General features: G+C 39.4%; 3 protein-coding genes across 3 annotated transcripts; 2 read left to right on the forward strand and 1 right to left on the reverse strand.

Annotated features, from left to right (window-relative positions):
* The first annotated feature begins 1,058 nt into the window (after window positions 1-1,058).
* On the forward strand, window positions 1,059-6,567 carry LOC113540326 (zinc-binding protein A33-like). Its single transcript, XM_053233706.1, has 8 exons — window positions 1,059-1,126; window positions 1,833-1,919; window positions 3,592-4,154; window positions 4,391-4,486; window positions 4,627-4,860; window positions 4,957-5,119; window positions 5,225-5,260; window positions 5,492-6,567. The coding sequence occupies exons 2-8, from the start codon at window positions 1,901-1,903 to the stop codon at window positions 6,037-6,039; spliced, it is 1,659 nt and encodes a 552-aa protein (XP_053089681.1). The 5' UTR covers window positions 1,059-1,126; window positions 1,833-1,900; the 3' UTR covers window positions 6,040-6,567.
* A 5,680-nt stretch (window positions 6,568-12,247) lies between these two features.
* vbp1 (von Hippel-Lindau binding protein 1) lies at window positions 12,248-18,189 on the forward strand. The gene is made up of 6 exons (XM_026936806.3): window positions 12,248-12,404; window positions 13,601-13,725; window positions 14,771-14,837; window positions 14,977-15,075; window positions 16,098-16,236; window positions 17,522-18,189. Exons 1-6 carry the CDS (start codon window positions 12,324-12,326, stop codon window positions 17,596-17,598), a joined length of 588 nt encoding a protein of 195 aa, XP_026792607.1. The 5' UTR covers window positions 12,248-12,323; the 3' UTR covers window positions 17,599-18,189.
* Window positions 18,190-20,199: 2,010 nt separating this feature from the next.
* On the reverse strand, window positions 20,200-25,394 carry rab39bb (RAB39B, member RAS oncogene family b). Its single transcript, XM_026937343.3, has 3 exons — window positions 24,940-25,394; window positions 23,225-23,445; window positions 20,200-22,055 (listed from the first exon to the last, which is right to left on the reverse strand). Exons 2-3 carry the CDS (start codon window positions 23,437-23,439, stop codon window positions 21,629-21,631), a joined length of 642 nt encoding a protein of 213 aa, XP_026793144.1. The 5' UTR covers window positions 23,440-23,445; window positions 24,940-25,394; the 3' UTR covers window positions 20,200-21,628.
* Between the last annotated feature and the right edge of the window lie 222 nt (window positions 25,395-25,616).

Raw genomic sequence — 25,616 nt, forward strand, 5'->3', positions numbered from 1 at the left:
CTCACTTCCTGTCAATTTCTTCTGAAAGAAATAGTGAATAAGAGGAAACTACATATAAACTGTATGCATGAAATTGATTAAAATATAATCTATGCTTAAAACAAATATTCAATGTTGAATTTCTCTCTGCTAAAAAAAATTATTTCTTATAAAATTATTTTCTTATATATTCTTATGTTCATATTTTATTTTTAAGGTTGATTATTTTTACAATAAAATCAAGAATTTTGAATGAATGAAGTGTGAAGTATTTTCTCTTTACTCTCCATACTGTCAGTGTATTTTTAACATGTTATGACTATAAAAGTCTTGTATTCCTCAGCTATATATTTATTAAAGAGGATTCATGATTTTAGCTTCATGTGTGGAGGTTGGTCTCCGGCATGCAAAATTTCACTGTTCATCAATAACATGTAACATGTTAACATACTTTAAACCTCAAGTATTTTTTTCGCAAATTAATATATAGTATAGTCTCTTTTTACAGTCATATTTACAGTATTTAAGTACTTTAAACGGAAAGCCCCATCCTCTTATTGGCTGTCTTACAGAGGAGGCGGGATGTAGAGACGGATCTGATGATCATTGGTATAGAGACGGTCACGTGATAGTAGCTGAGCGCCTGCAGCAGGGAGAATGAAGTGAATGCAGGAAATACCAAGTATTATTATTATTATTATTATTATTATTCTTAAAGTAATTACAAGGTCCATGAATGAGAAAAGCTTCATTCACTGTTAAATGAGATGAAATGAGATTATATACACATAGGCCTACTCTCCTAAATGATACACTATTACCATGACACATATTTATTATTTGACAATAAATGATTATAATACTTTATGAATTATTTGTGCACTTTTTACACAGACCTAAACTACAAACTTGCACAAACTGCACTAAGATAAAGTGAGGAACCGCCTCCATCTGAACTCAGTTCCCTGCGCCGTCAAAACGGAAGTGACATCACCCTAACGAAGTGAAAGCGGAAATCAGGTACAGTAGCTGCCATCGAGCATAAACTCTTCATTTTATACTAAATTCTTTTTATACTAAATTCTTTTTTATACTAGACTCTGAAAGGACCATTCTCACTCCCTGAAAAGAGGCAAGTAAAATAAAGGTATGTACTTCAGTGAATGGTTTATAGTTCAGAGGTTTTGTCAGTGTGGGATTTATCAGGATAAACTGCACATGTTAACAATGTCAGACAGAGACAGGGTCTCTAACACACTGCTGAAATACTGACACTCAAATACAAGCTGATTATAACAGTGTTTTAAAAACTGTGACTTTAATGATCAGTGATCAACTGAGACAGCAAAGCTGAAAAACAGGGTTAAAGGTTGCTGGGTTTTATTAACTGCTTAAAAGTGGAGAGTTGAACTGATTCCAGCATGAACACTTAAATCCAAGTTAAAATACAATTATACTTTATGCTTAATGACTAAATTTGCGCAGATGTGTGAGTTAATCTGATTTAACTGGATGAAAGGTGTAAGTGTGTGTGTGGTGTGTGTATTAGGAGTACAGAGGTGAGCACTGGGTGAAACATAAACACTTATACAAACATATCAGGAAGTGAGAAACTGTGAATGATACAGTAACTGAGCTGAGAGCTGTGAGAATGATCAGTGAAATTCTGTGTTTATTATAATCTAATGAAGATGAAGAATGTTTATGTGTGTTTTATAACACAGTCTAAATGCTTCCAGTGTCATTGCTTAGGTTTAACACTGCAGACAGGCATGCTGAGTCCAACACACTAATCAGTAACACCTCATACTGTTACATGTGTGAACTGAATGATGTGATTTCTTACTGAAAAGGTTAAAAACACAGGAGGAAGTAAACGACTGAATCTACATCACAAACAAAAGGCAGGAGAAGGAAGAGCATGGAAGAACCACCTTCATGTAAGTTATACAGCTCATACATTATTATTATTGTTGTTGTTGTTGTTGTTATTAAGTCTTATGCAGCAGTAAGTTTCGGTTTCTATAGTAACAACTAATTCACAAGGGCTTGTACTGCATGGTGGATGTGCTACATCATTTAATGAAGGACTGTCAGAAATTTTGGCTGAAATTTATTGGTATAAAAATGAATGGTTTGTCTTTTCTTCTGACTTTATGCCACTATTTTCATATAAGAATAACACCTGTGTTATGATGCACACATGTATTAGAAAGCCACTTATTGCATAATGTATACACGTTTGACTTTATTAGTTAAATATTTAAATATGTAATGAAATAATTCAATAATTAGATATGTAGTTAAAAGTGACAATAAATGAATAATACTGAACTAGGATTGGGGCATAAATAATTAAATGTAATTGAAAATGTTTTGTTTGTTATTTAAATACGTAAAGATTTATTTATTTCAGTGACACTGAATGCCATAAAAAGTGACATGAAATAAACCAAGAAAATGAGTATCATGAAATACTCCCTGAAATCTGTCACTTTCATCAATAATTAATAAAGTCTGGAAAACTCTCCATATGTAACTAAAATAAATTTCTTTAGAAAGTGAAAAGAAAAAATAAAAATAATAACAAATAGAACCTGTTAATGAAATATACTCAGAAGTTACATAATAATATACAATATTCTTTAGCAAAATCTGTAATTGAATAATCTGTGGCTAAGCTTCAGCTAAATATTACTGTGTAACTCAACTAATTATAGTTACAAATAGTTTATCAATAGATGCCTTTAACAAAAAAGATTGTTGTGATTAAATCTCATGTTTGCCAGTAATTTATGCATAACTGAATATATAGCTGAAAAACATATGATTGTGGAATGTAATTGTTAATCGTGATCAGCACAAATAATCATGCTAAAATTGTTGTGATTAGCCTTTAATTTATGATTGTTACAGAGTTAATTTAATGGAACCTTACAACACTTTTAAAGTTGAAAATGTATAATGTAACACAGAACAATGCATTACAATAAAAAAAGGAAAATATAGAGTGATGTCCAAAAGTCTGAGACCACATTAAAAATCTGTGAATCTGGAAATGAACATAAAGTTTTTGAAATTTTTGCATATGTTCCACAACATTTAATTTAACTACAAACTGAAAAAAGTGTAATTTTGTTAAAGGACCATGTGTTATTGTTGAAGTGTTGCAGTGATCCTGTATAAAAGGAATAAATCAATCAAGCATGTAGTTTTATGTAAAAATAATCAGCTCTGGGATGATAATGACTTTGTGTCATCACACCACCCTGTCACTGATTATTTTAATGCACATTGCTCTGTGTTTTGTCTCTTATGTAAGAGCTCCATTTGCAAAAAAAACCTTCACTGAAAAATTCATGAATGTATTCTACAAAAATATTTTTACACAGACATTAAATGACACCCCAACAAATACCTTTAGACTTCAGCTGTAAGTGAGTTTAGAATAAAAAGCCTTTTCGTATCAGTACAGGAAAACATGTAGAAATTCTGCTCTGTGATTTTCACACCTGCACTACAGATGCAGTGTACTGTATAGAGACAAGGCTGAAACAAATTACAGTATTTCTACACTATTTATAAACAATGTGTAACTTTTTTTTCCATCAGTCCATGTTGGTCGTGACTCCAGCAGTCTCCTGTCTGAAGAGCAGCTGCTGTGTTCGATCTGTCTGGATGTGTTCACTGATCCAGTCACCACTCCATGTGGACACAACTTCTGCAAGAGCTGCCTTACACAGTGCTGGGAGAAGAGTCAACACTGTCACTGTCCATTATGTAAAGAGAAATTCACCAAGAGACCTGAACTGAAGATTAATACAACACTGAGAGAGGTTGCAGATCACTTCAAGAAGAAAAGTGGTCCTGATAAACCCGAGTTTCTTTGTGACGCCTGCACTGGAGAGAAGCTGAAGGCCCTGAAATCCTGTCTGGATTGTTGTGCAGCTTTCTGTAAAACTCATTTAGAGCCACATAATAACATTCCAAAGCTCAAGAAACACAAACTAATAAACCCTGTGGAGAACCTGGAGGACTACATATGCCAGAAACATGAGAGAGCTCTGGAGCTGTTCTGTAGAGATGATCAGACGTGTGTGTGTCAGTTCTGCACTGAAGGAGATCACAAGAATCACAACACTGTTCCTGTAGAGGAGGAGAGCAGAGAGAGGAAGGTGAGAATCACTGATTAACATCAACTTTGGACATCACTATACATAATGCAACTTAAATTATTGAGGGATAAATCAGATCGGAAGATTTTAAGTTCAAATTCCAAGACCAATTCCAAAGAAATAATTTATTAAAGAAAAGAATTTATAAAGAAAGTTATGATAAACCCTTTTTAACAAAACAGAGGAACAAATTTAATAAAATAAAGTCAATTATTTGTCTTCTGCTCTGTCCTCAGGCACAGCTGGGGAAAACACAGACAGATGTGCAGCAGATGATTCAGGACCGAATGAAGAAGATCCAAGAGATCAAACACTCAGTAGAGCTCAGTAAAGTGTGTAAAACATGACATGAGATTATATCTGCTACACTCAGTAGTTTTAATTTTATTTTGTAGAAATGAACAAACTGCATTAAACTGTAGTTCACTATTCAGTGTTACATGATGAAAGTGAAAATGTGTTCCTCCTTTAGAGAAGCACAGAGAAAGAGAAAGCAGACAGTGTTGAAGTCTTCACTGCTCTGATTCGCTCCATTGAGAGAAGTCAGGCTGAGCTGCTCGAGGTGATGGAGGAGAAGCAGAAAGCAGCAGAGAGGCAGGCTGAAGGACTCATTAAAGAGCTGGAGCAGGAAATCACTGTGCTAAAGAGGAGAGACACTGAGCTGGAGCAGCTCTCACACACTGAGGAGCATCTCCACCTCCTACAGGTCAGTGTTCCTCTCTCTGTTCCCTGGCAATGCAGAACATCACAGAACAACACTCACCATGCTGAGGGATTTCTCCTCTCTCCTGCTCTACTGTAGATTTACTCCTCCATGTGCAGCCCTCCACACACCAAGAACTGGACTGAGATCAGTATTAACACTGATCTGAGTGGGGACACTGTGAGGACAGCTCTGTCTCAGCTTCAGCAGACTCTGAATGAGAAACTCACTAAAACACTCAATGACAAGTTAAAGGAAACAGGTGAGAAACTTTTAGTGTATAATATTGTGTTAAATGCATTGAGAAAAATATTGAAATAAAACCATATGAAATCTAATGAAATCTAAGTGATGTTTGTGTAATTAGTTTCCACAGAACTGAAGAGGATTCAGCAGTATGCAGGTACAGTGAGGTTTCTGATTTCCTCTCATAATAAAATGTACATATCAGCATCACACCACTGCATCATCAGACTTATTTTCATCTGTAGACCTCTTTTTTTAATTTTTAATGTTTAAATATTTATTCTTCTACAAATCCTCTTATAAATCCTAATGAATATGATCCACTGGATGATGATTTAATCTTTTTTTTACCTGCATACTCATATCACACACTGTGTGTTTCTCTCAGTGGATGTGACTCTGGATCCTGATACAGCTCATCCTCAACTCATCCTGTCTGCTGATGGAAAACAAGTGACACACGGAGACACACGACAGAATCTCCCTTATACACCACAGAGGTTTAATGAATGTGTCTGTGTTGTGGGAAAGCAGAGTTTCTCCTCAGGGAGATTCTATTATGAGGTGCAGGTCAGAGGCAAAACTGATTGGGATCTCGGCGTCGCCACAGAGTCCATTAACAGAAAGGGGAAGATTAATCTGAGACCTCAGAATGGATTCTGGACTGTGTGGTTGAGGAATGAGAATCAGTACAGTGCTAATGCTGGTCCCGCCGTCCCCCTCACACTGAGAGAGAAGGTGGAGAAGGTGGGGGTGTTTGTGGATTATGAGGAGGGACTGGTCTCCTTTTATGATGTGAAATCAAGCTCTCATATCTACTCTTTCACTGGTCAGTCTTTCACTGAGAAACTCTATCCATACTTCAGTCCTTATTTAAATGAAGGAGGCAAAAATTCAGTGCCACTGATCATCTCTCCTGTATTTAACACTGAATGATTTTTTTCACTTCACAAATTTAATCATCTATTAAATGGTGAGAATAAAAATAAGTATTTAACTTTTTCTGGTAATTCATAGAAATACATAATTCCCTTTTAAAATGCATGTTTGCATAGTATACACTCAGTTTACCTGTTTTTCTGACATTACCAAGCATGTTTTTGCCTGCCTTCAGTATCCTGGTTTGACCTTGACTTTGTTCCCTGGTTTACGTTTTCTACCTTGCCTAGTACATCCTGTTTATTGATCACCTGACATAAGCCTGTTTTTGACTTTGATTCTTCCTAGTGTTTTTTGGATTGTCTGAACTGTTTTTCCTTAAAGCTCTGTCACCTGCAATTGCATCCATCTTAGCCTCCATTACATGACACGTATGCAGTTTATTTTAATACCTGGTGTTTTTTTGTTTGTTTGTTTGTTTTTTTACATAAACCAATCATTTTAATCCTAAAGTCTGTTTATTAATAAAGATCATTTACATATTGACGCAGAATATAATATGATCAATAAAATTTATTAAGAGCATGTCTGTGTAGTGTAGTGTGTTACGCAGCCCCCTGATGTAGCAAGAGCAGAAGTTTTAAAAGATGCATTCAGCTTCACGTGACTCAGAGGAAGCACGTCTTAGCCTTCTCCCTCTTAGCCTAGTCCCTCCTACGGGACTAAATTATGGAGGAAAAATCTTTTCTAAAATAAAAATACAAACAAATTATTTTATACAAGATCTGCAAAAAGTGATAATTGCCAGCATGTTATCCTCTGTGTAATAAAACTTTTTGGTGTCTTTTCTCAGAGGTGTGGTGTTTGGATGGTGAAGGAGCAGCAAGTGAAAGACTTTTATGCTCCTCACTTCTGTGATGAACCACATCAATGCTGAATGTGTGTGTGTGTGTGTGTGTGTGCATGGTGCTTTGTGATGGACTGGTATAACATCCAGCAGGGTTCCCAGGATAGAGTCCTGATCAACCACAACTCAGATCAGGATTACTGATGAATGAATGAATGAATCAGTCAATCAATCAATCAATCAATCAATATTTCATCTGCTATAAATTCTGTCACCCTGTGGTACAAAGGTGAAATGATGTGGCCCACAAGAAAGGTTATTCAAGCAGCACGCTGATTTCTTCAAAATCCCAAAGTAGGATGGAAGGCTCATTAATATTCATGAGAGAAGCACTACTTGATTGGGCGGTGAAAAGGTTTGGATCTGAGTCTGATGTTTCATGTTGCTGCACTTGACCGTTTTATGACTGCTGTCAAAAGACATCATGAGGAGATAACACTGACTATTGCTTCCAGTAAGAGCAGTAAGTCCAGTATTAACTTTACAGGACCACGCACTGTGAGAGCATAGCACAGGACATAAACATGTGAATAAAACACAATAAATTTTAGCAGAAACCAGGCCACATGTTCACCATTGTAACGTGGGGTTTGGGTTTTGTTTGTGTTTCTTGTTCATTGCTCTCATGTCTTTTATTTTGGAGTTTAGTCATGGTTCCTGTCTAGTCATGTGTTCCTTGTCCCTCCTGTGATCTTGTCATGTGTTACCCTTGTCTTTGTGTCATGTTCTGATTGGTTCCTTGGTTTCATGTGTCTTGTTCTGATTGGTTGATTAAGTCATGTGTCCTTGATTGTTTGGTGTATATATAGCCCTCATGTAGCCATTGTCTCTTGTCGTGTATTGATTTTGTAACCTGCAGTCTGTTGTAGTCAAGTTTGTTCATGCCAAGCCAAGTCTGTCCAAGTTAAGTCAAGTCTTTATTTGTATTTTGGTTTTCACTTTGTTAAATAAAGCTGCACTTGGGTTCATCACCACGCTCGCCTCGGTGGACTAATGTTACAGAATACACGACCGCTACCATGAACCCAGCAGCTTCTCGCCTCCTCTGCCTTCATCAAGGCATCAGGACCATACAGGATTATGTTGAGGACTTTTGTGGATTGTGCCATTTAGTGGACACTAATGACGTGGCCCTCAAAGACATTTTCCGTTTTGGCCTCACAAAAGAAATCTCTTTGTTAATGCCATGTCACACGCCTCACTGGACTCTGGCCAAATATATTCACTTTGCACTCCGGTTGAGTGGTTCCTCGTTCACTGTGGGGATTGCGGATGAGGAACCTTGCTATCTTCTAGTACCCACCACACCGGAGCATTGTCCTGTCCCGACCGTCATGTCAGGAGTTGCTCACATCAAGCCAGGGCCTGCTCACGTCATGCCTGCTACTCCAGGGCCTGCTCACATCATGTCTGCTACTCAAGGGCCTGCTCACGTCATGCCTGCCAAGCCAGGGCCTGCTCACGTCATGCCTCCCACTCCAGGGCCTGCTCACGTCATGCCCCTGCTCACGTCATGCCTCCCACTCCAGGGCCTGCTCACGTCATGCCTCCCACTCCAGGGCCTCTTCACAAAATGGCTGCCAACCCAAGGACTGTTTACAAGATGGCCGCCACGCCTGATTCCCCGGCCAAGATGGCCGCCACGCCTGATTCCCCAGCCAAGATGGCCACCACGCCTGAGCCTCACCATGCCACGACCATCACGTCAGAACCTCGTCATGTCACGGCTGCTACTCCTGAGTCTCGACCCATCATGACTGCCATGTCAGAGCTTACAGTCAAGATGGCTGCCACGCCAGAGCCTTGTCATGCCATGGCCACCTTGCCAGAACCCCGTCATGCCATGGATGCCATGCAAGTTTCCCCTAAGAATTTTTTTTGGGGGGGATATAGTACCCAAGCTCCTGCGAATGCGGAGCTTGGGCCAGGACTGATGAGACTGATTGCCAGTGTGATGGATCCACCTCTGATGTCAGTGCGAGCAGCTGGCATCCCAGAGGCCTCCCCTGTCCACGAGTCTGCCCCAGAGGCCTCCCCTGTCCACGAGTCTGCCCCAGAGGCCTCCCCTGTCCACGAGTCTGAGGCGGCGGCGTCCGCTGCAGAACCTCCTGAGGCGGCGGCATCCATTTCTGAACTCTCTGCCTGTCCTGTCACGGCCAAGGAGGCCATTTATGAACTCCCGCCTGATCCGCCTTGGTGGGCACCTGCCTTGTTAGCTCTACATTGGTGGACATCTGCTCTGCTGTGGTGGTCATCTGCTCCGCCGTGGGGATCTTTGCTCTCACGGCTCTGCTGTGGTGGTCGTCCGCTCCACCGTGGGGATCTTCGGACCCATCTGCTCAGCTGTGGTGGTCATCTGCTCCACCGTGGGGATCTTCGGACCCATCTGCTCCGCCCTGGTGCCCTTCAGCTCCGCCTGCTCCGCCCTGGTGCCCTTCAGCTCCGCCTACTCCGCCCTGGTACCCTTCTGCTCCGCCGTGACTGCCTGCTCTGCCATGGCTCCATGCTCCTCTGGATCTGACCTGGTGGTCCCCTGGCCCTCCACTGTTTCACGGTCTGTCACTGCTCCATGGCCCTGGCCCTCCACTGTTCCACAGTCTACCACTGTTTCATGACCCATGGTCTTGCCCATTGTTCCACGGTCCATGTCATTATCCAGATCCTGTTCCCCTTCACGGGCCTGGCCCTCCATCCCTCCCCCTGTTCCACCTTCGCTCTACCACCCTCCTGGACTTGTTAGGTTTGAGCCACCCTTAGAGGGGGGGATATGTAACGTGGGGTTTGGGTTTTGTTTGTGTTTCTTGTTCATTGCTCTCATGTCTTTTATTTTGGAGTTTAGTCATGGTTCCTGTCTAGTCATGTGTTCCTTGCCCCTCCTGTGATCTTGTCATGTGTTACCCTTGTCTTTGTGTCATGTTCTGATTGGTTCCTTGGTTTCAAGTGTCTTGTTCTGATTGGTTGATTATGTCATGTGTCCTTGATTGTTTGGTGTGTATATAGCCCTCATGTAGCCATTGTCTCTTGTCGTGTATTGATGTTGTAACCTGCAGTCTGTTGTAGTCAAGTTTGTTCATGCCAAGCCAAGTCTGTCCAAGTTAAGTCAAGTCTTTATTTGTATTTTGGTTTTCACTTTGTTAAATAAAGCTGCACTTGGGTTCATCACCACGCTCGCCTCGGTGGACTAATGTTACAACCATCTACCATTTAGTGTTATTTAGTAATAGCGGCTACACAACAACTCTATTACATATTACTGTGTTATACCACAAATACCCCAATCAGCCATAACATTAAAACCACTGACAGGTGAAGTGCATAACATTGATTATCTTGCTCCCGTGGCACCTGTCAAGGGGTGGGATACATTAGGCAGCAAGTGAACAGTCCGTTCTCGATGCTGATGTGTTGAAGAAAAATGGGCAAGCGTAAGGAGCAACTTTGACAAGGGCCAAATTGTGATGGCTAGACAACTGGGTCAGAGCATCTCCAAAACAGCAGGTCTTGTGGGGTGTTCTCAGTATGCAGTGGTTAGTAACTACCAAAAGTGGTCCAAGGAAGGACAACCAGTGAACCGGCGACAGGGTCATGGAGGCTCATTGATGTCCGTGGGGAGCGAAGGCTAGCCCATCTGGTCTGATCCCACTGTAGCACAAATTGCTGAAAAAGTTAATGCTGGCTATGATAGGAAGGTGTCAGAACATACAGTGCATCACAGACCAGTCAGAGTGGCCATGCTGACCTCTGTCCACTGCCAAAAGCACCTAAAATGGGCACATGAACATCAGAACTGGACCATTGGAGCTTCCAAATGGAGCATTGGAAGAAGGTGGCCTGGTCTGATGAATCATGTTTCTTTTACATCATGTGGATGGCCGGGTGCGTGTGCGTCGCTTACCTGGGGAAAAAGTGGCACCAGGGTGCACTATGGGAAGAAGGCAAGCTGGCGGAGGCAGTGATATATATATATATATATATATATATATATATATATATATATATATATATATATATATATATACAGTCAGGTCCAGAGTTTTTGTGATTTTGCCTTTATACACCACCACAATGGATCTGAAATAAAACAATCAAGATGTGAATTGTAGATTTTCAGCTTTATTTTAAGAGATTCCACAAAAATATGGCATTTACCATTTAGGAATTACAGCCATTTTCAACAAAGTACCTCCATTTTCAGGGGCTCAAAGGTATTTGGACAAAGTGACATAATTGTAAATATAACCATAATTTTAATACTTGGATGAAAATCCTTTGCAGTCACTGACTGCCTTAAGTCTGGAGCCCATGTTCTCAAAACTCAAATTATGAGTTTCCTCCCTGGAGATGCTTTGCCAGACCTTCAATGCAGCCACCTTCAGTTGCTGCTTGTTTGTGGGTATTTTTGCCTTCAGTCTTGTCTTCAGTAAGTGAAAAGCATGCTCTATTGGGTTGAGATCAGGCGACTGACTTTGCCATTGAAGAATATTTCATTTCTTTGCCTTCAAAAAGTCTTCAGTTGCTTTCGCAGTATGTTTAGGGTCATTATCCACCTGGTGGTGGTAGCATCAAGCTTTAGGGCTGCTTTTCTTCAGCCGGAACTGGGGCTTTTATCAAGGTGGAGGAAATCATGAATAGCTAATAACAGTTGATTTTAATAAGATTTAGAAGTACATATTCCCTTTTAAAGTGCATGCACAGTTTTTTTTTTAATACTGGGGTTTATTGTGCATAAACAAATATTTTTAATTCTACACATTATTCTTGTGGAAACTAAATAAATATAAATAATGATAATTTACAGTCCACATTGTGCCTTCAGAATTTAATAAGATCAATAAAATGGGAGGGGGGGTGGATAATTAATATTCATGATGGAAGCGCTACCTGATTGGCCGGTGATACGTTTCGGCTCCGACGTTCTGTTACCTTCGTTGTGAGTTTTTTGGTCTGTTTGTTTAGTTTTTGTTCACAAACGTTAGCACATGGAAATACATAAAGACAGTAAATTCTGCTATTTGCCTCGGTGTCCGGAGCCATTGTTGTTCAAACCGTAGCGCAGCATTTAAACGTCAGAGCCGGCACATTTCACCGGCCAATCAGGTAGCTTCCTTTATGAATATTAATAAGTGTTCTCATGGCATCGTACGTTTAAATTTAGCAGCACATAGATGTCAGTCACAAACACACAAAATGATGCGAAATTTAAAATACTGATTTAGACATTTATTTTATATATGTATTAGATTTAGAACCGATCTTTTTTACTTAGAAGTGTTATTTAAAATTTATTTGTCAGCCATTAAACTCGTCTCCATGGTAACTCCATAAAACCCACAGAGCACAACTGTACGTCACGTAGAGCGTTCATGCTAAAGGCTCGCGCGCCGCTGAGACGGTCAAACCTACGTAAAGAGGAAGCGCTCTGGCTCTTTCCAAAATGGCGGCCACCATAGAGAACAGCAGTGCTGGAGCTGCGAATAAGAAAAAACATTTAGGAATTCCTGAAGCAGTGTTTGTAGTGAGTAATCACCGGTCAGATTAATGTAAATGAAGTGTGGAGTAAACACTGGTTCTTTTGTAAGCGTTTTAACGTCTTTAGAGTGGAGACCGTGGAGATTAGCCGTTATCTTAGCTCGCTGTGCTAACACGGTCCAGGAGCTGAAGTTCCTCCGTGTCCTTTTAAGGCTGTGGCTCATGCTGGCTAACAGGCTAAAGCTAACTCACGCCTTTATTATAAACCATAGGCTTGGTCTTGCAGATATTTTTCAGTTTGTGGTCGCTTCTGAAACCGTAGCCCAACTTTCAGTGCGATAATTAGTTATGACTGTTAAACTGTTTTCTGGATTATTCTTCTTTAGTCTGTTACTGATCTGCAGATCTGATCAGTGATGAAATGTGTGATTTGATGAGAGCATGCACATGATAAAGAGGTGAAAAAGTGAAATACTGAATTTAAGAAAGGATGGGATGAAAATGAAATGGAGGTGTGAATGTGTGTACATTTTACATGCACAGCATTATGATGCTCTTGTGTGGAGAAACTTAGAGAAGTGCTCTGTATTCTCTTTTAAATTATATCCTTATCAGATCAGGGTCCAAGAATACTATCAAGCTAAAACACTGTTAGAGAGGAGTTAGTACAGCAGGAAAACAACACACAGGTCAAGGGATTTCTTTGAATAATTTAAATTAATGTTCATTTATTTGCTTGGTCAAGATTAGTCTTAGTCTGCACATCCCGACAGCCAGAAGACATTAATTCCAGCAAAGACTGCCCGAACAGACAAGACGTCATGATGCATGTCCTTCTTGTATTTATTCATTTGACTGATGTTTTCTTTTTATCCAAAGCGACGTAGAAATGGGCTGAGCAGCTTAGGATTAAGGGCCTCGCTCACAATCTCACAACCTTCTGATCAGTAGTCCAGAGCATTAATCGCCAAATCACCACTGCCACACAGTGTAGCTTCCTTCTATAAATGTTGGAGGACAGTAGGTCAACTCGAGCCATACTAGAGGCTTAAGAGAGTGTGTTGTGTGATACTTATTATAATGTGATAAATATGACTAAAAATGTGTTTTTACCTTTTCCTTGAACACACTTTAGTTTTTTTTTTTAATAAGTTGCAATGGGCTGTGTCCCAAACCGCATGCTACTGTATGTCAATATAGAAGTGGTGTACTCATTAGACACATTATTTATGTTGTTTGTAGGAGGATGTGGATTCATTTATGAAGCAGCCCGGCAATGACACGGCAGATGTCGTGCTGAGGAAGCTTGACGAACAGTACCAGAAGTATAAATACATGGAACTCAACCTGGTTCAGAAAAAAATGAGGTTTGGAGAATTTTAATCCTTTCTTGTGAAATGTTGCTCAATGGTGGAAGAGTAACTTTGTTAGCAGTGAAAATTGCATTAAATTTACATAAACTCAACAAACTGGTGTCGGCTCGGCTGCCATCAGTAAGGCTAGTTTGGCCGCCTGTTTTTGGTGGATTGCATTGGTTAGTGTTTTTACGAAACGTTAATGTTCTTTCCAATATTGTAACGATGAGGTTTCTTAGCTATTTTTAGTTCTGATCTAGTTAATGTTTATGTAAACTAAGGCTTTTTATCCCATAGAATAAGCTGATACTGCTTTCATCAGTTAAAAAGGTGTTTTCAAATCTTGAACCATGAAACTGGAAGTCAAATCAAACTACAGACCATTCATCATTTCTTCAGTTATTAACTCTAGATTGGTAGCCTGTCACTGTAAGATCTATGAAGAAGATTCTTTGCCAGATATAAAAGCAGTCACACCAGGGAAAAACCATGAAATGCAATACACAGACAGAATTGCTTTACAGTTGTGATATTAGGACAGCGTGCCACACTAAAATACAAGACCTTCATTTCATTGCTCTAAATGCTTTCTCTCTTTAATGAAAAATGATATTGCTTTTTAAAAAAATAAATAAATAAATAATGTCAGAAGTTAGCATAGTTTTCTGTTGTATTGCATTTCTCTGCTATCACTGCATTGCAGTAGTGCCACACTGAAATGCATCCACTGTCTAATCACAGCACTAAGCACAGGGGTGTGGGTGTAATCAGAGAAGTGCCTGAAAGTGTTATTTTCCACGAGATGTTGCAGTCCATAAGAAGAAACGTCCTTTATAGTTTCTTATTGGCTCTTTGGTTCTTCATTCCTATGAAGAACCAATTCATATTCCTGATTTTTTTTTTTTTTTAAACCTGTGGAAGATGTAATGCTTATACTGAAATGTGAAACAGTGCCACCATGTGTGAGAGTGAGGATGACTGTTATATGCAATTTTTTTTTTCAGTTTGTTAAGATGTATATTAAGGGTTTTTAGTTTGTTTGTTTTTGCTCATTCAGGTTGAAAAACCAGATTCCACAAATCAAGCAGACATTAGAAATCTTACGGCACATGCAGAAGAAAAAGGTAAATTCAACATTATTTATTCAGTCTCTTGATTTATCATTCTGTCTCCATGTTTATCTCTAGTCATAGTTTCCTGACTATGCACTGTCCATTGCATGTTTATTCATATATTCTGTAAAATGTCAATGTCTCGATACAGGACACTACAGATCCGATGGAGACACATTTCCTATTGGCTGATAATGTGTACTGCAAGGCCTCCGTCCCGCCCACGGATAAAGTGTGTTTGTGGCTTGGGGTAAGTCCTCAAACACACTTCTGCAGGACCATTCCACCTTAATAACCAGGTTTTACTGATGAAGTTTTGAACAGAAGATTCAGAATAGTGTCAGTTTGTCATCAATTCTCAAACCATTCACAACTTAATATATTGAGAGAGGAAAAACAGAATAGGTGAGATATGGCCATGGTTGTGTACCACTGGAAAAAATTAGTGTTTTTTTTTCTTTTTTAGATGCTCTGCTTCTTAAAAGAATGATATGTAAATTGCAATCTCTTCTTCTATTTTATACACATAGCTTTTTAGTCCCTCACCTCATAGCACAAAAGGTGAGGACGGATGATTGGAGAAATTTAGAGGAAAAAAAAGAGCATTAAATGTTTAGAATTAGTCGTCCTTTTTCTCTGTTAAATTGCTTCAATGAATCTAAATTCTGTGTTTCATTTCAGATTTCATGACATTACCTGAATAGTGGACTAGTTATCTTTCCTGCAGTTAAAGCTAAGACCACAGGACATCGCTATTTTAGGCTATTTTATTAGTGCAATTAAATGCTGATAAAACACAGCAAAGAACAGGTCAAACCACACTTCATTTAACAGCCAAACACAGGCTACAAATTACATTTCCAGCTTCAGTGTTTTCTGGGATACACTGTTAACAACCAAAATAAACCACCATGTTCAACTCCAGCTTCATTCTCTGTGTTCTGGTCTAAACTAGCTGAGTGGGATCGGACAGTGACGTGCAACGTGTGGCACACAAAGCACTTTTTCACACAATTCTTAGCTCATATATAAGGCTTTTTTTGTTTTGCCCAAAAGAACTTAGAAAGTCTATGTTAAAGGGAAAAAATAGGAATTTTGAAAATATGAATTCCACAACCCATATAATCAGAGTCAGCCATCCAGTGTGTTAACCACTTAAAATCATATTTTTGAGTTTAGGGGTACTTCTCTGAGCTCTTAATAACATTTAAAACCAGTGATGGTGGTAGCTACTCAGCAGGTTTCTTCATTGCTGATCTCTTACTGTAACAGGCCAACGTAATGTTGGAGTATGATATAGATGAAGCTCAGACACTGCTGGAGAAGAATCTCGGCACGGCTTCTCGAAACCTGGAGTCTCTAGAGGAGGACCTGGACTTCCTCCGAGACCAGTTCACAACCACTGAAGTCAGTATCCTTACACAGCTGTGTCTCCTGCCAGGTTGACCTTTTCAGCCTCTCATCCAAGCAAAGAATATGTTTGAATTAAAATAGGTCATTCTTTTTATGATTTAACTGATGTCATTCTCATTTTTTGATAGCTGAGCTCTGTGTAGTTTTTGGTATTGCATGTAGCTATCTTCTTTTGTGTTACTGAAACTCCTTTTGTTTCAGCTACTGAATGGAGCTAAATCTGAGTATAGACCATGCCGGAGCTCAGCATTGGCATTTTCACTCCAAGTTGTAGTGTGGGTTCTGAGTCTAAAACGGCAGTGTAGATCCAGCTGAAACCCTCTGAAGAACCCACATAGCTTCATTATGTCTTGTACCTATCAATCAATCTTGATAGGATCACGGAGAATGTAACTGATGGAGATGTTCATGTATGATCCCAGGCAGGTTTCATATGTTCTCAACAATGGCTCTGGCTTTTATCATTTTGCATTTCCGCTCTCCGGTTAACCTGCTTCAGTTAAGGCCAGCAGTTAAACAAAGCAGGGAAAATGCAAAATGCAGATATGGCTGTTTCAAGGAGAACTTTCATGATGTCATTCTGCATTCACTTCAGAACGTCTTCAGTATTTTCCATGAGCTCTGAGTGGGATAAAGCGGCTAAACTATGACATTTTTGTAATTAGAGCATTCAGTAGTTGGATGGGAAATACAGTAATTATGCAGCTATTGCTTACTGTCAAAAGGAAAGATAATTTCATTCTCTTCTTATGCAGGTGTTTCCTTTGCACCCGTACAAAAACACATCTCCACCCAAATCTATTCAGCTTACGTCCAGATTTATTTGCTCACAAACAAAATGATATGAGAACACCAGAAGTGTTGCTTCTTTTGTGAGACATTGTTCTCCTCATCCTTGGTAAGTGTGCTACCCTACTTTCCTATTGGCAGAGAAAACCTTTTTTTTTTTTTTTTTTTTTTTTTTTTTTCTTTTCTTTTCTTTTCTTTCTCTGTTTTTAGCATGTTGAAGATAAGAACAGTTTTGGAATGCATGGTTTGAGGCATTGAATTTTTTTTTTTTTTTTTTTTTTTTTTTTTTAAATCCAAAATGCCATAAGGAACTTTTTTTTTGACAAAAATAGCTTAAATTTGATTATGCTTCTTTGTACCACTGTCTATTTTACCAGTACTATAAAAGTCATTTAAATTAGGATTTTGTGGAAGAAAACCACTCAGTCTTTCAATATGTAGAATTCTCTGAGTAATGTTTTATGAACAGATGTAGGCCTTAACATTTCCTTCAGATATGGCGCGTGTGTACAACTGGGATGTCAAGAGGAGGAGCAAAGACAACCTTCTTAAATCAGCTGAGAGGTCTTAGAGGAGATGTAACGCTTCCCTGTCAAAGAAACACCCCAGTCAGTTTTCCTCCACACTGTTATCTATTGATTTTGTTACTTTTAAAGTATTTTTTCAAGTAAAAAGGAAATGGAAACGAAACAGAAGTCATAATGCAGTTTTCTTTTTTTTTATTATAATCAGTAGTTGTTTGCTTTATTTTACCTGGTTATTTTCATTCTATACTTACCGACTTAAGTCTGGTGTTCGTGACACTGAGTTCAACTGTTTCCTGTTAATGGGAGAAATATACTCCTTTTGAATAAGTCAGAGTGAGGAGACACTGGATAAAAGGGGTGGATTGTTCTAAAGGGGAAAAGTGTGTTTAATAAACCCTTTCAGGGGAAATGTGTGTTCACTGGTTAACCTTCCCATCTGTCCTGACTCCTTCCACTTGCTCATGTCTCTCTCCTCCTTCTCTTGACTCCATAGCCCTTACCTCTGCTGAAACCTGTGCTTTTTCCTCTCCCTTTTTTACCTCTTTTCACCTGTATTTATTTGTTAAATTGTATCCATTAAAACTGAATGAGCAACTCACAATGAAGCTTTAGGGAAAGACACAAAGTGAACAAAATGGTCTGTGGTTTTTTTTTTTCCCCCCCTTTGTTCCTGTATAACACTGTCTTGGTACCATGGCAGCACAGCAGGTAGAGTTGCCCCCTCGCAGATCCAGGGTCTCTAGATTCCTCCCTCTGTCCAAAAGCATGTCAGTAGATGGATTGACTACTCTAAATTGCCCCTATGGATGGGTGTGCATGTCTGTGCACACTCATAGTGGTCTGCAGTGAGCTGTTCCTATTACTGAAAATGAATACACACTCTGACCACTTTAATAGAAACACCTGTACATTTGCTCATTCATGCAGTTATCTATTCAGCCAGTCATGTGGCAGCAGCACAATGCATAAAATCATGCAGATACAGCAAGCTTCAATTAATGTTCACATAAAAATCTGGGGGGTGGGGGGTGGTGCATGGTTGTTGGTGCCAGATGGGCTGCTTTGAGTATTTGTATAACTGCTGATCTCGGATTTTCACACACAAGTCAGTAGAGTTTACACAGAATGTTGAGGATAACAAAAAAAAACATCCGGTGAGCAGCAGGTCTGAAGGTAGAAAGACCTTGTTGATAAGAGAGGTCAGAAGAGAATGGCCAGATTGGTTCAAGCTGATAGGAAGTCTACAGTAACTCAAATAACAACTCTTTACAAATGTGGTGAGCAGAAAAGCCTCTCAGAACAAACAACACTTTGAACCTTGATGTGTATTGGCTACAAGAGCAGATCACTTCCAGTTCCACCATGTCAGCCAAGAACAGTAACCTGAGGCTACACTGGGCACAGACTCACCAAAACTGGGCAGTTGACGATTGAACAGATGTTGCCTAATCTTATGTTTTCAAGTGTCCAGTTTTGGTGAGTCTGTCCTCCCTGTAGCCTCACGCTTCTGTTCTTGGCTGACAGGAGTGGAACCCATTGCTGCATGTATTTATGCATTGTGCTGCTGCCACATGATTGTCTGTTTGGAAATGGTGAGTGTATACCTGGGTATCTTGTTTAAATGATTCTTTAATACTTGTCTTTCAGTATAATATGAGCATCATGTTTTAAAATGTTATTTTAGAATGCAACATCAACAGTAATCCTAATATCGACAAACATCATTCCTTGGGTTCCAAGTACTACTTTACGTCCAAATTTCAAACTACTGCCATGGTGCGTTTTATTTAGTTATCCACCCAAGTTTGCATGCATAAATATGTTGCATTGAATGAGTGTCAAATAAGTAGCAGACTTGGTGTACAGTGGACTATTTGCCAAATTTTAATGTGTTATTAAGTATTAAATTTCAAAATCAAGAGTATTTTAACACCAATTTTGAAAGGATTGGGCAATAAACCTAAGACTACTGTACAGAAGAACATTCTGAAGAATATAAACTCTTTATGGGTTTGTCCAAGGAATCAGATGAAGGAAAAATGTATACCTCATTTAATAAGTAATACAGTTTTAATTCTAAAAACATGAGTAGTGCTCACCAGTGTCCAGTTGCCTGCAGTGTTTTAAAGCTATGACACCACTGTGTTGGAGGCATGACAGCTATATAATCTGCCTCCAATATTTCAGTTCAGGAGAAAGCAGAATATTCCATGTATTTACATGTATGCAAATCACTGGTGTTTGTCAGCTTCACTGCGTTCAAACTGCGACGTGTCTTAATGCATGGATTGGCAAGATCTTTCTAAGGCATGCTGTTGGTGTTGTGGACCAAAAAAAAAAAATTTATATTTCGCTGCCATTTAGGCTGAGTCTCCAAATACCCTGTTTTGTGTCTCTATGACTTAGGAATTATTCTCTATGATGCATTTTAAGGAAGAGAAATTGGAAAATCTAAAAGAAAAAAAGAAAAGAGAAAAGCTACACATGCTTGGACCTCTGAAATAATATTTCTGTAAAAAGTCATATTATGTAACACTTTCATGCCCTGGTACACAAAAAGTTTGCAACACAAGACCTAATAACTCAATTTGACAAATTCATATAAAAAAATAAAAAATAAAAAAAGGCTACGGTTTTTGCCATAGTATTTTAATCTGTAGTACATCAGGTTCTGATAAAGAGGTACAGAGTGTTTTACAACTATTTGTAGGTACACTCATCATTAATATTTCAGTCTTCATGAGCTCAGATTCACTTGCACCGGAAAACAAACCGAGACTGAAGCCCAAATCCAAATGTGCGCCAATGCTGCAAGGATTTAATTGACGGGATTGAATCCAGCACTATGGCTAAAGCTGCACAATATGGATAAATCACTAAACAAAATGCAACAATTGCTGTCTGTTCAGTTGTCATATTGTAGAGGACAATATTGTGATCATTATTACCATGCAATATTATATTGTGCAGCATTAAGAATAACAGACTTCATTCAGTCAAAGCAGCAATGTGTACTATAGCCTGGTCCAATTAGATGTGCTTGAGAGAGCAATTTCTGATGAAATTATTGGGATGCCAAGAATCAACATTTTACTTTTATAAATGTCTATTTGGACTTGGAATGGGGATGAAGCTTGTTAGTGTAGTTGGTATGATGGGGTTCAAAAGGGTGTTTGTAAAAATAACAGTGCAAGCCAATTGCCCATATAACATGGTTAGGGGTGAAATTTACTGTATAACATACATAAAGCGCCTTAAAGGATTACGGTTTAAAAATATTTCCTTTTTCATGATGGAGATGTGTAACGGTATTTGTCATAGTGCACCTCATTTCCACGTTCCTCTTTCTTTTTATTTACAAGCTTACATAAATCCCTTTGGTGAGTTAACAAAAGCACAAGTTTATGATTCATCTTAAATGTTGTACATTAAGCAACAGGTTTTGCTCAAACAAGTTCAATGTGTCCAAAAAAAAAAAAAAAAAAAAAAACAGGCAGGACTTTGTTGATATGAATGTTGATTTTTCATCTTAATATTCAGGCGTGGTTTCTGTGTTATGTGGTATATTGCAATACACCAATTTTTTTCATTTTACCTTTGATATGCCACATATATACCTCAACCAAAGAATAAGTAGTCCAGTCTCAAGCAGCATTTCAGCATTCTGAGCTCAGTAGTTCATTTCAAGTCCTCGCCTTTGGCTATTCTCTGATGGAAATGTCTGTGCATGTCTAGAGAAGACCCAGTCTCTAAAGGCTGTTTACCCTCAAGGGAAACATGTCATGGCTTTCAAGTGATTGACAGATGTGTAAGGTGCTGGACTAAGGGTTTTTTTTTTTTTTTTTTTTTTTAGAAGAGGCTGAAGGAGCTGAAATGTGTGTCAGTGTTCATTGTCTTGTTAGTCTTGTAAATGGTTAGCTATAAGGAGCAGTAACTAGTGGAGAACCAGAGGGTAGAGGCTCGGGACCATTCAGCAGGCAGGGAAGGAGTAATGTCATAAGTGAGGATTGAAGTTTGCCCTTCTATTCTGAGAGATCTGAAGTTTTGAGTCTGAATGCTAGGGTTCCAGGTGGCTCAGCAGAAGCACCGGCGTTCATTCTTCGTTACCTCCTCGGATGAGTGCACCACGTTGGGCACGAAGCCACTCCGCACACCCTCCCAGTCTTCCTGAATGGTGATGTCTCCATGTTTGACCAGCTCAAAGATGTCACGCGTCAGCTCGGTGAACGCCCGCTCTACGTTGATGGCATCGCATGCTGAAGTCTCCACATAGCGCATGCCGTAAACAGCCGCCAGCTTCTCAGCCTCATGCCGGGAGACCTGCCGCTGCACCTCCAGATCACACTTGTGGCCTACCAGCAGGAAGACGATGGTGTGTGGTTGCACATGGCTGCGCGCCTCCTCCAGCCACTCGCGAACATTCTGAAATGAGCGGCGGTTTGTGATATCGAACAGCAGCAGACCTCCCACTGAATTACGGTAGTACGCTCTAGTAATGGACCTGTGGGAAGCATGAACAGTTGCGAGTGAGTCTGAGGAAAACACTTGTGCACACTGTGAGGTCCAAACTTATCAATCCAAGGTTTGCGAATAGCGAACTAGGATCAACTCTGTGCTAATAGTTATGACTGATGGGCAAAAACAGATACAAGTGAAGCACTGCAATTTTAAAGGTATGGTTCAGAAAAAAAACTCAAGTACTAAATTTTAAAATTATGTACCCCAAAAGTAGTTAATCAGCCAAAAATCATGTTTGGTCCCTGATGCTTGCTTCGTTAGTATTGCACTGGAGCGCAGAGGCTAACTTAACTAACAAGTCATTGAAGTCTATCTGTCACAAAATTGTTTCCATAAATACAGGACTGTAAATCACTGCCTAAAACGACATCCAGTTGCTGATGTGGTTTAGGACACAGTGTTACCATTATAAAAATGGACAACTACACTTCGTATGCAAATGCATACATTTTAGTGGCAATTAAAATTTTTTTTTAATGTGTTCACAGACATTGCTTGGTACCTGACTAAACCATTCATGATCATTTCTGCTCTGAGAAAACATTTCAATATCTAAAATGCCAAAACACTGTAACGGTGAGTGTACATTTGTTAAAACATTCATGTAATTGTCCTAAATGACTTTGACATGGCTAAGACTGCAAACTGTGTGTGTAATAGAGAGTAAGAGGTTATATGGAAGCACTGAATTGGAGCTGTTGAAAAAAGATATATAAAGAGATTTAAAGAGTTTCGTCTACAGGGTCATTAGAATGACATTAATGACACAGTTTTGTGTAGGTGCCTACGTATTGAGGAAATAACATGTGCCTCAATGAATCACACTGATCAGAAATATCTCTCACTGACGTAAGTACAGATTTGTCACCACTGAAGGAGTGTACAGGCATTCGACCATCAGAGGAGAAATGCCTCAGTGTGGTTGCCAAGGGGACAGCAACCTTTGGGATAAAGATAGCTGTAAAGTTAGCCTGATGAGTTGCCTAGTGAAGGTTCAAAGTCGTTATGTAATAGAAGTTTATTTATTGCTTTCATCCATGAAGAAAAAACCCTAAATGTATACATTATGTGCACTTATTTCATTGTTGACTTTTCCGGTGCTTTTGTATAATTTGAATATGGTCAGTAAATAACCATTAGTTCCTACAATACCTGAAGCGCTCCTGACCCGCCGTATCCCATATCTGGAGCTTTATGCGTTTCCCCGGCTCAATCTCAACCAGGCGAGAGAAAAAATCCACACCAACTGTAGGGTCAGACACTTGTGCAAACCGCCCCTCTGTGAAGCGCCTGATCAAACACGATTTACCAACCGTGGAGTCACCGATGACGATCAGGCGAAACTGGTAAAGCCATATTGTCTCCATGTCTATCTGTGGAGTTCAAGTGGGTAAAGGGTTTATTGGTGCACACATACAGTAAATATACTATAGCCTAAAGACACATCAGATTGACTTCTCCTTGACTTCTTCCTGATCCTTCAAACTGGATTGTTTGTCCAAATTAGTTGCTTTTTTAGGTAGTCCTTTGCATCTTTTCTTATCAGGCCTTTGTCGAGACCAATATTTTTAAGAATTTTATATTGTACCCCAAAGTCTAGTGTCCTAAAACACTAAATTTCTTTACAAATACAGTATCTATCTTGCCATCTCCCGGAAGTGCAAACTTTGTAGTCCAGGCCTCCACCAAGGGGTCCTGCATAGCCAGTTCCACTAGTCAAGACCACATTATAATATATAGGGCAGGAAGCCTCTGTTGTTGGAAACTTCTGTGCCTGTTGGAGCAGTTACTACTTGAATGTTTTAAGTATTTAATTTAAATGTCCTTTATTAGTATTATTAGTATTATTAGTAGGGTTACACTGATCTGAGTCTGGTATATAATGCAGGAACATATTCTGATCAAATGTTTTCCAATTTGATATTTTCTACAGATGTTTTGCTCTCCACATGTGACCAACATGATGCTGATCGTGCATAGACAAAATGTGTCTTAAAGCAAACTTGTCTAAAAATCTGTCTTAAAATGATTTGCATAACCAAAAGAAGCTCAGCACTCCAATATTGTCATCCTTTATTTAAAAAAAAGAGTGGAACCTGTGCATTCCTAATTATTAGACATTAGAGAAGTCATAGATGTGCTCTAAATATACTGCCTTTATGTTAAAGGTAAACTGATGTATAGCTTTCGGACTGTAACCTGGCCTCTGATGGTCAGCTCTTACACAGCAAAAACTCAGGGCTGAAGTCACTAACTGGTGATTCTAATTCAAGCTGAGACTGTACATTTGAATTCAACACTGCACGGGTTATTATAATTTAATGCTGGGGAATTTGCTGTGTGTTCTCAGACTCAGTGCTCAGGATTATAGCGAGTCAGTCCACACACTGTACTGAAACACGCAGTGATCAGCCGCGGCCCTGCTCTCTCATACCGGAAGTGAGGCGGTTGCCATGGGGAGCGCTTATCTGCTGGATCTACATAAACATCATGCTCACAATGGGATGAGCCATTACTGACACTGATCTTATATTCCACTTATAACGGTTTATATCGCATATATTCACTGAGATTATAGTGCTGATTAGGGTTTGATTAGGCTAAAGGATCCTGCTCAGATCTCTGTGTGTACATGAGCAAACAAATATGATATAACAGTAACCATTAGTGACTAGACTATGGCTATAGTACTATAGTGACTATATTATGATCAAGATCATATATATATATATATATATATATATATATATATATATATATATATAATCATCTTGCCATAACAGATCTCTTTAAGCGTTTAATTAACGATAATGTTACAGAATAAAAGGAAAAAAACATGCACGCCCACGTTTAGTTAGTGTACTTACGGCGTCTGGTCGGGTTGATCAGAGCTTAGTAAACCCAAATGCCATGGTCCTAACAGGATGATGGACTTTCTAGAAAGCGCACACACACATCACGAGCCAAAGCAGCACATACACACCCTGTTCAGTCTCTCCTTACTCTTTAACAGCTCAGCGATCACAGCAGAGATCAGAGGACACCGGGAAGCTACTACAGTGTAGTAAACAGATATAATCACACCAACGCAACGTGGCTCTTTAAATCTGCGCAGGCAGAACAGTTCTCGCAGAAATCCCAGACATTAAGAAGTCAAAGCAGTCATGACGCCTTTCCGGGGTGTGTGGATCCCTCCACGCTTTGGACACAGCGAAATGTTTGGAAATTGTGCTGATGAAATGGCAGCAGTATCAGAGACATCACACAGCCTGACTCATCCCGCATCAGCACCACTACCGTAAACCAACGAAGAGAGGCGCAGCGGTAAAACAGTGGCCTTTCAGCTGACAGGATTCAGAGTATAGCCTTCTTACAACATCCAGGAAACATTGTCAGCTTAGGAAATAGCAGGGGTTGTGTGCACATTTTGTAACTAGCATTTATTTTTGTGTAAAAGTCACTGTGCAAACCCCAACTCCCACATGATCCCAGAAATGATTAATCTTATGATTAATATATACATGATCATTTTTATTTATTGGAA

This window comes from Pangasianodon hypophthalmus, chromosome 4 (assembly GCF_027358585.1).
Source record: "Pangasianodon hypophthalmus isolate fPanHyp1 chromosome 4, fPanHyp1.pri, whole genome shotgun sequence".
Classification (NCBI taxonomy): domain Eukaryota; kingdom Metazoa; phylum Chordata; class Actinopteri; order Siluriformes; family Pangasiidae; genus Pangasianodon; species Pangasianodon hypophthalmus.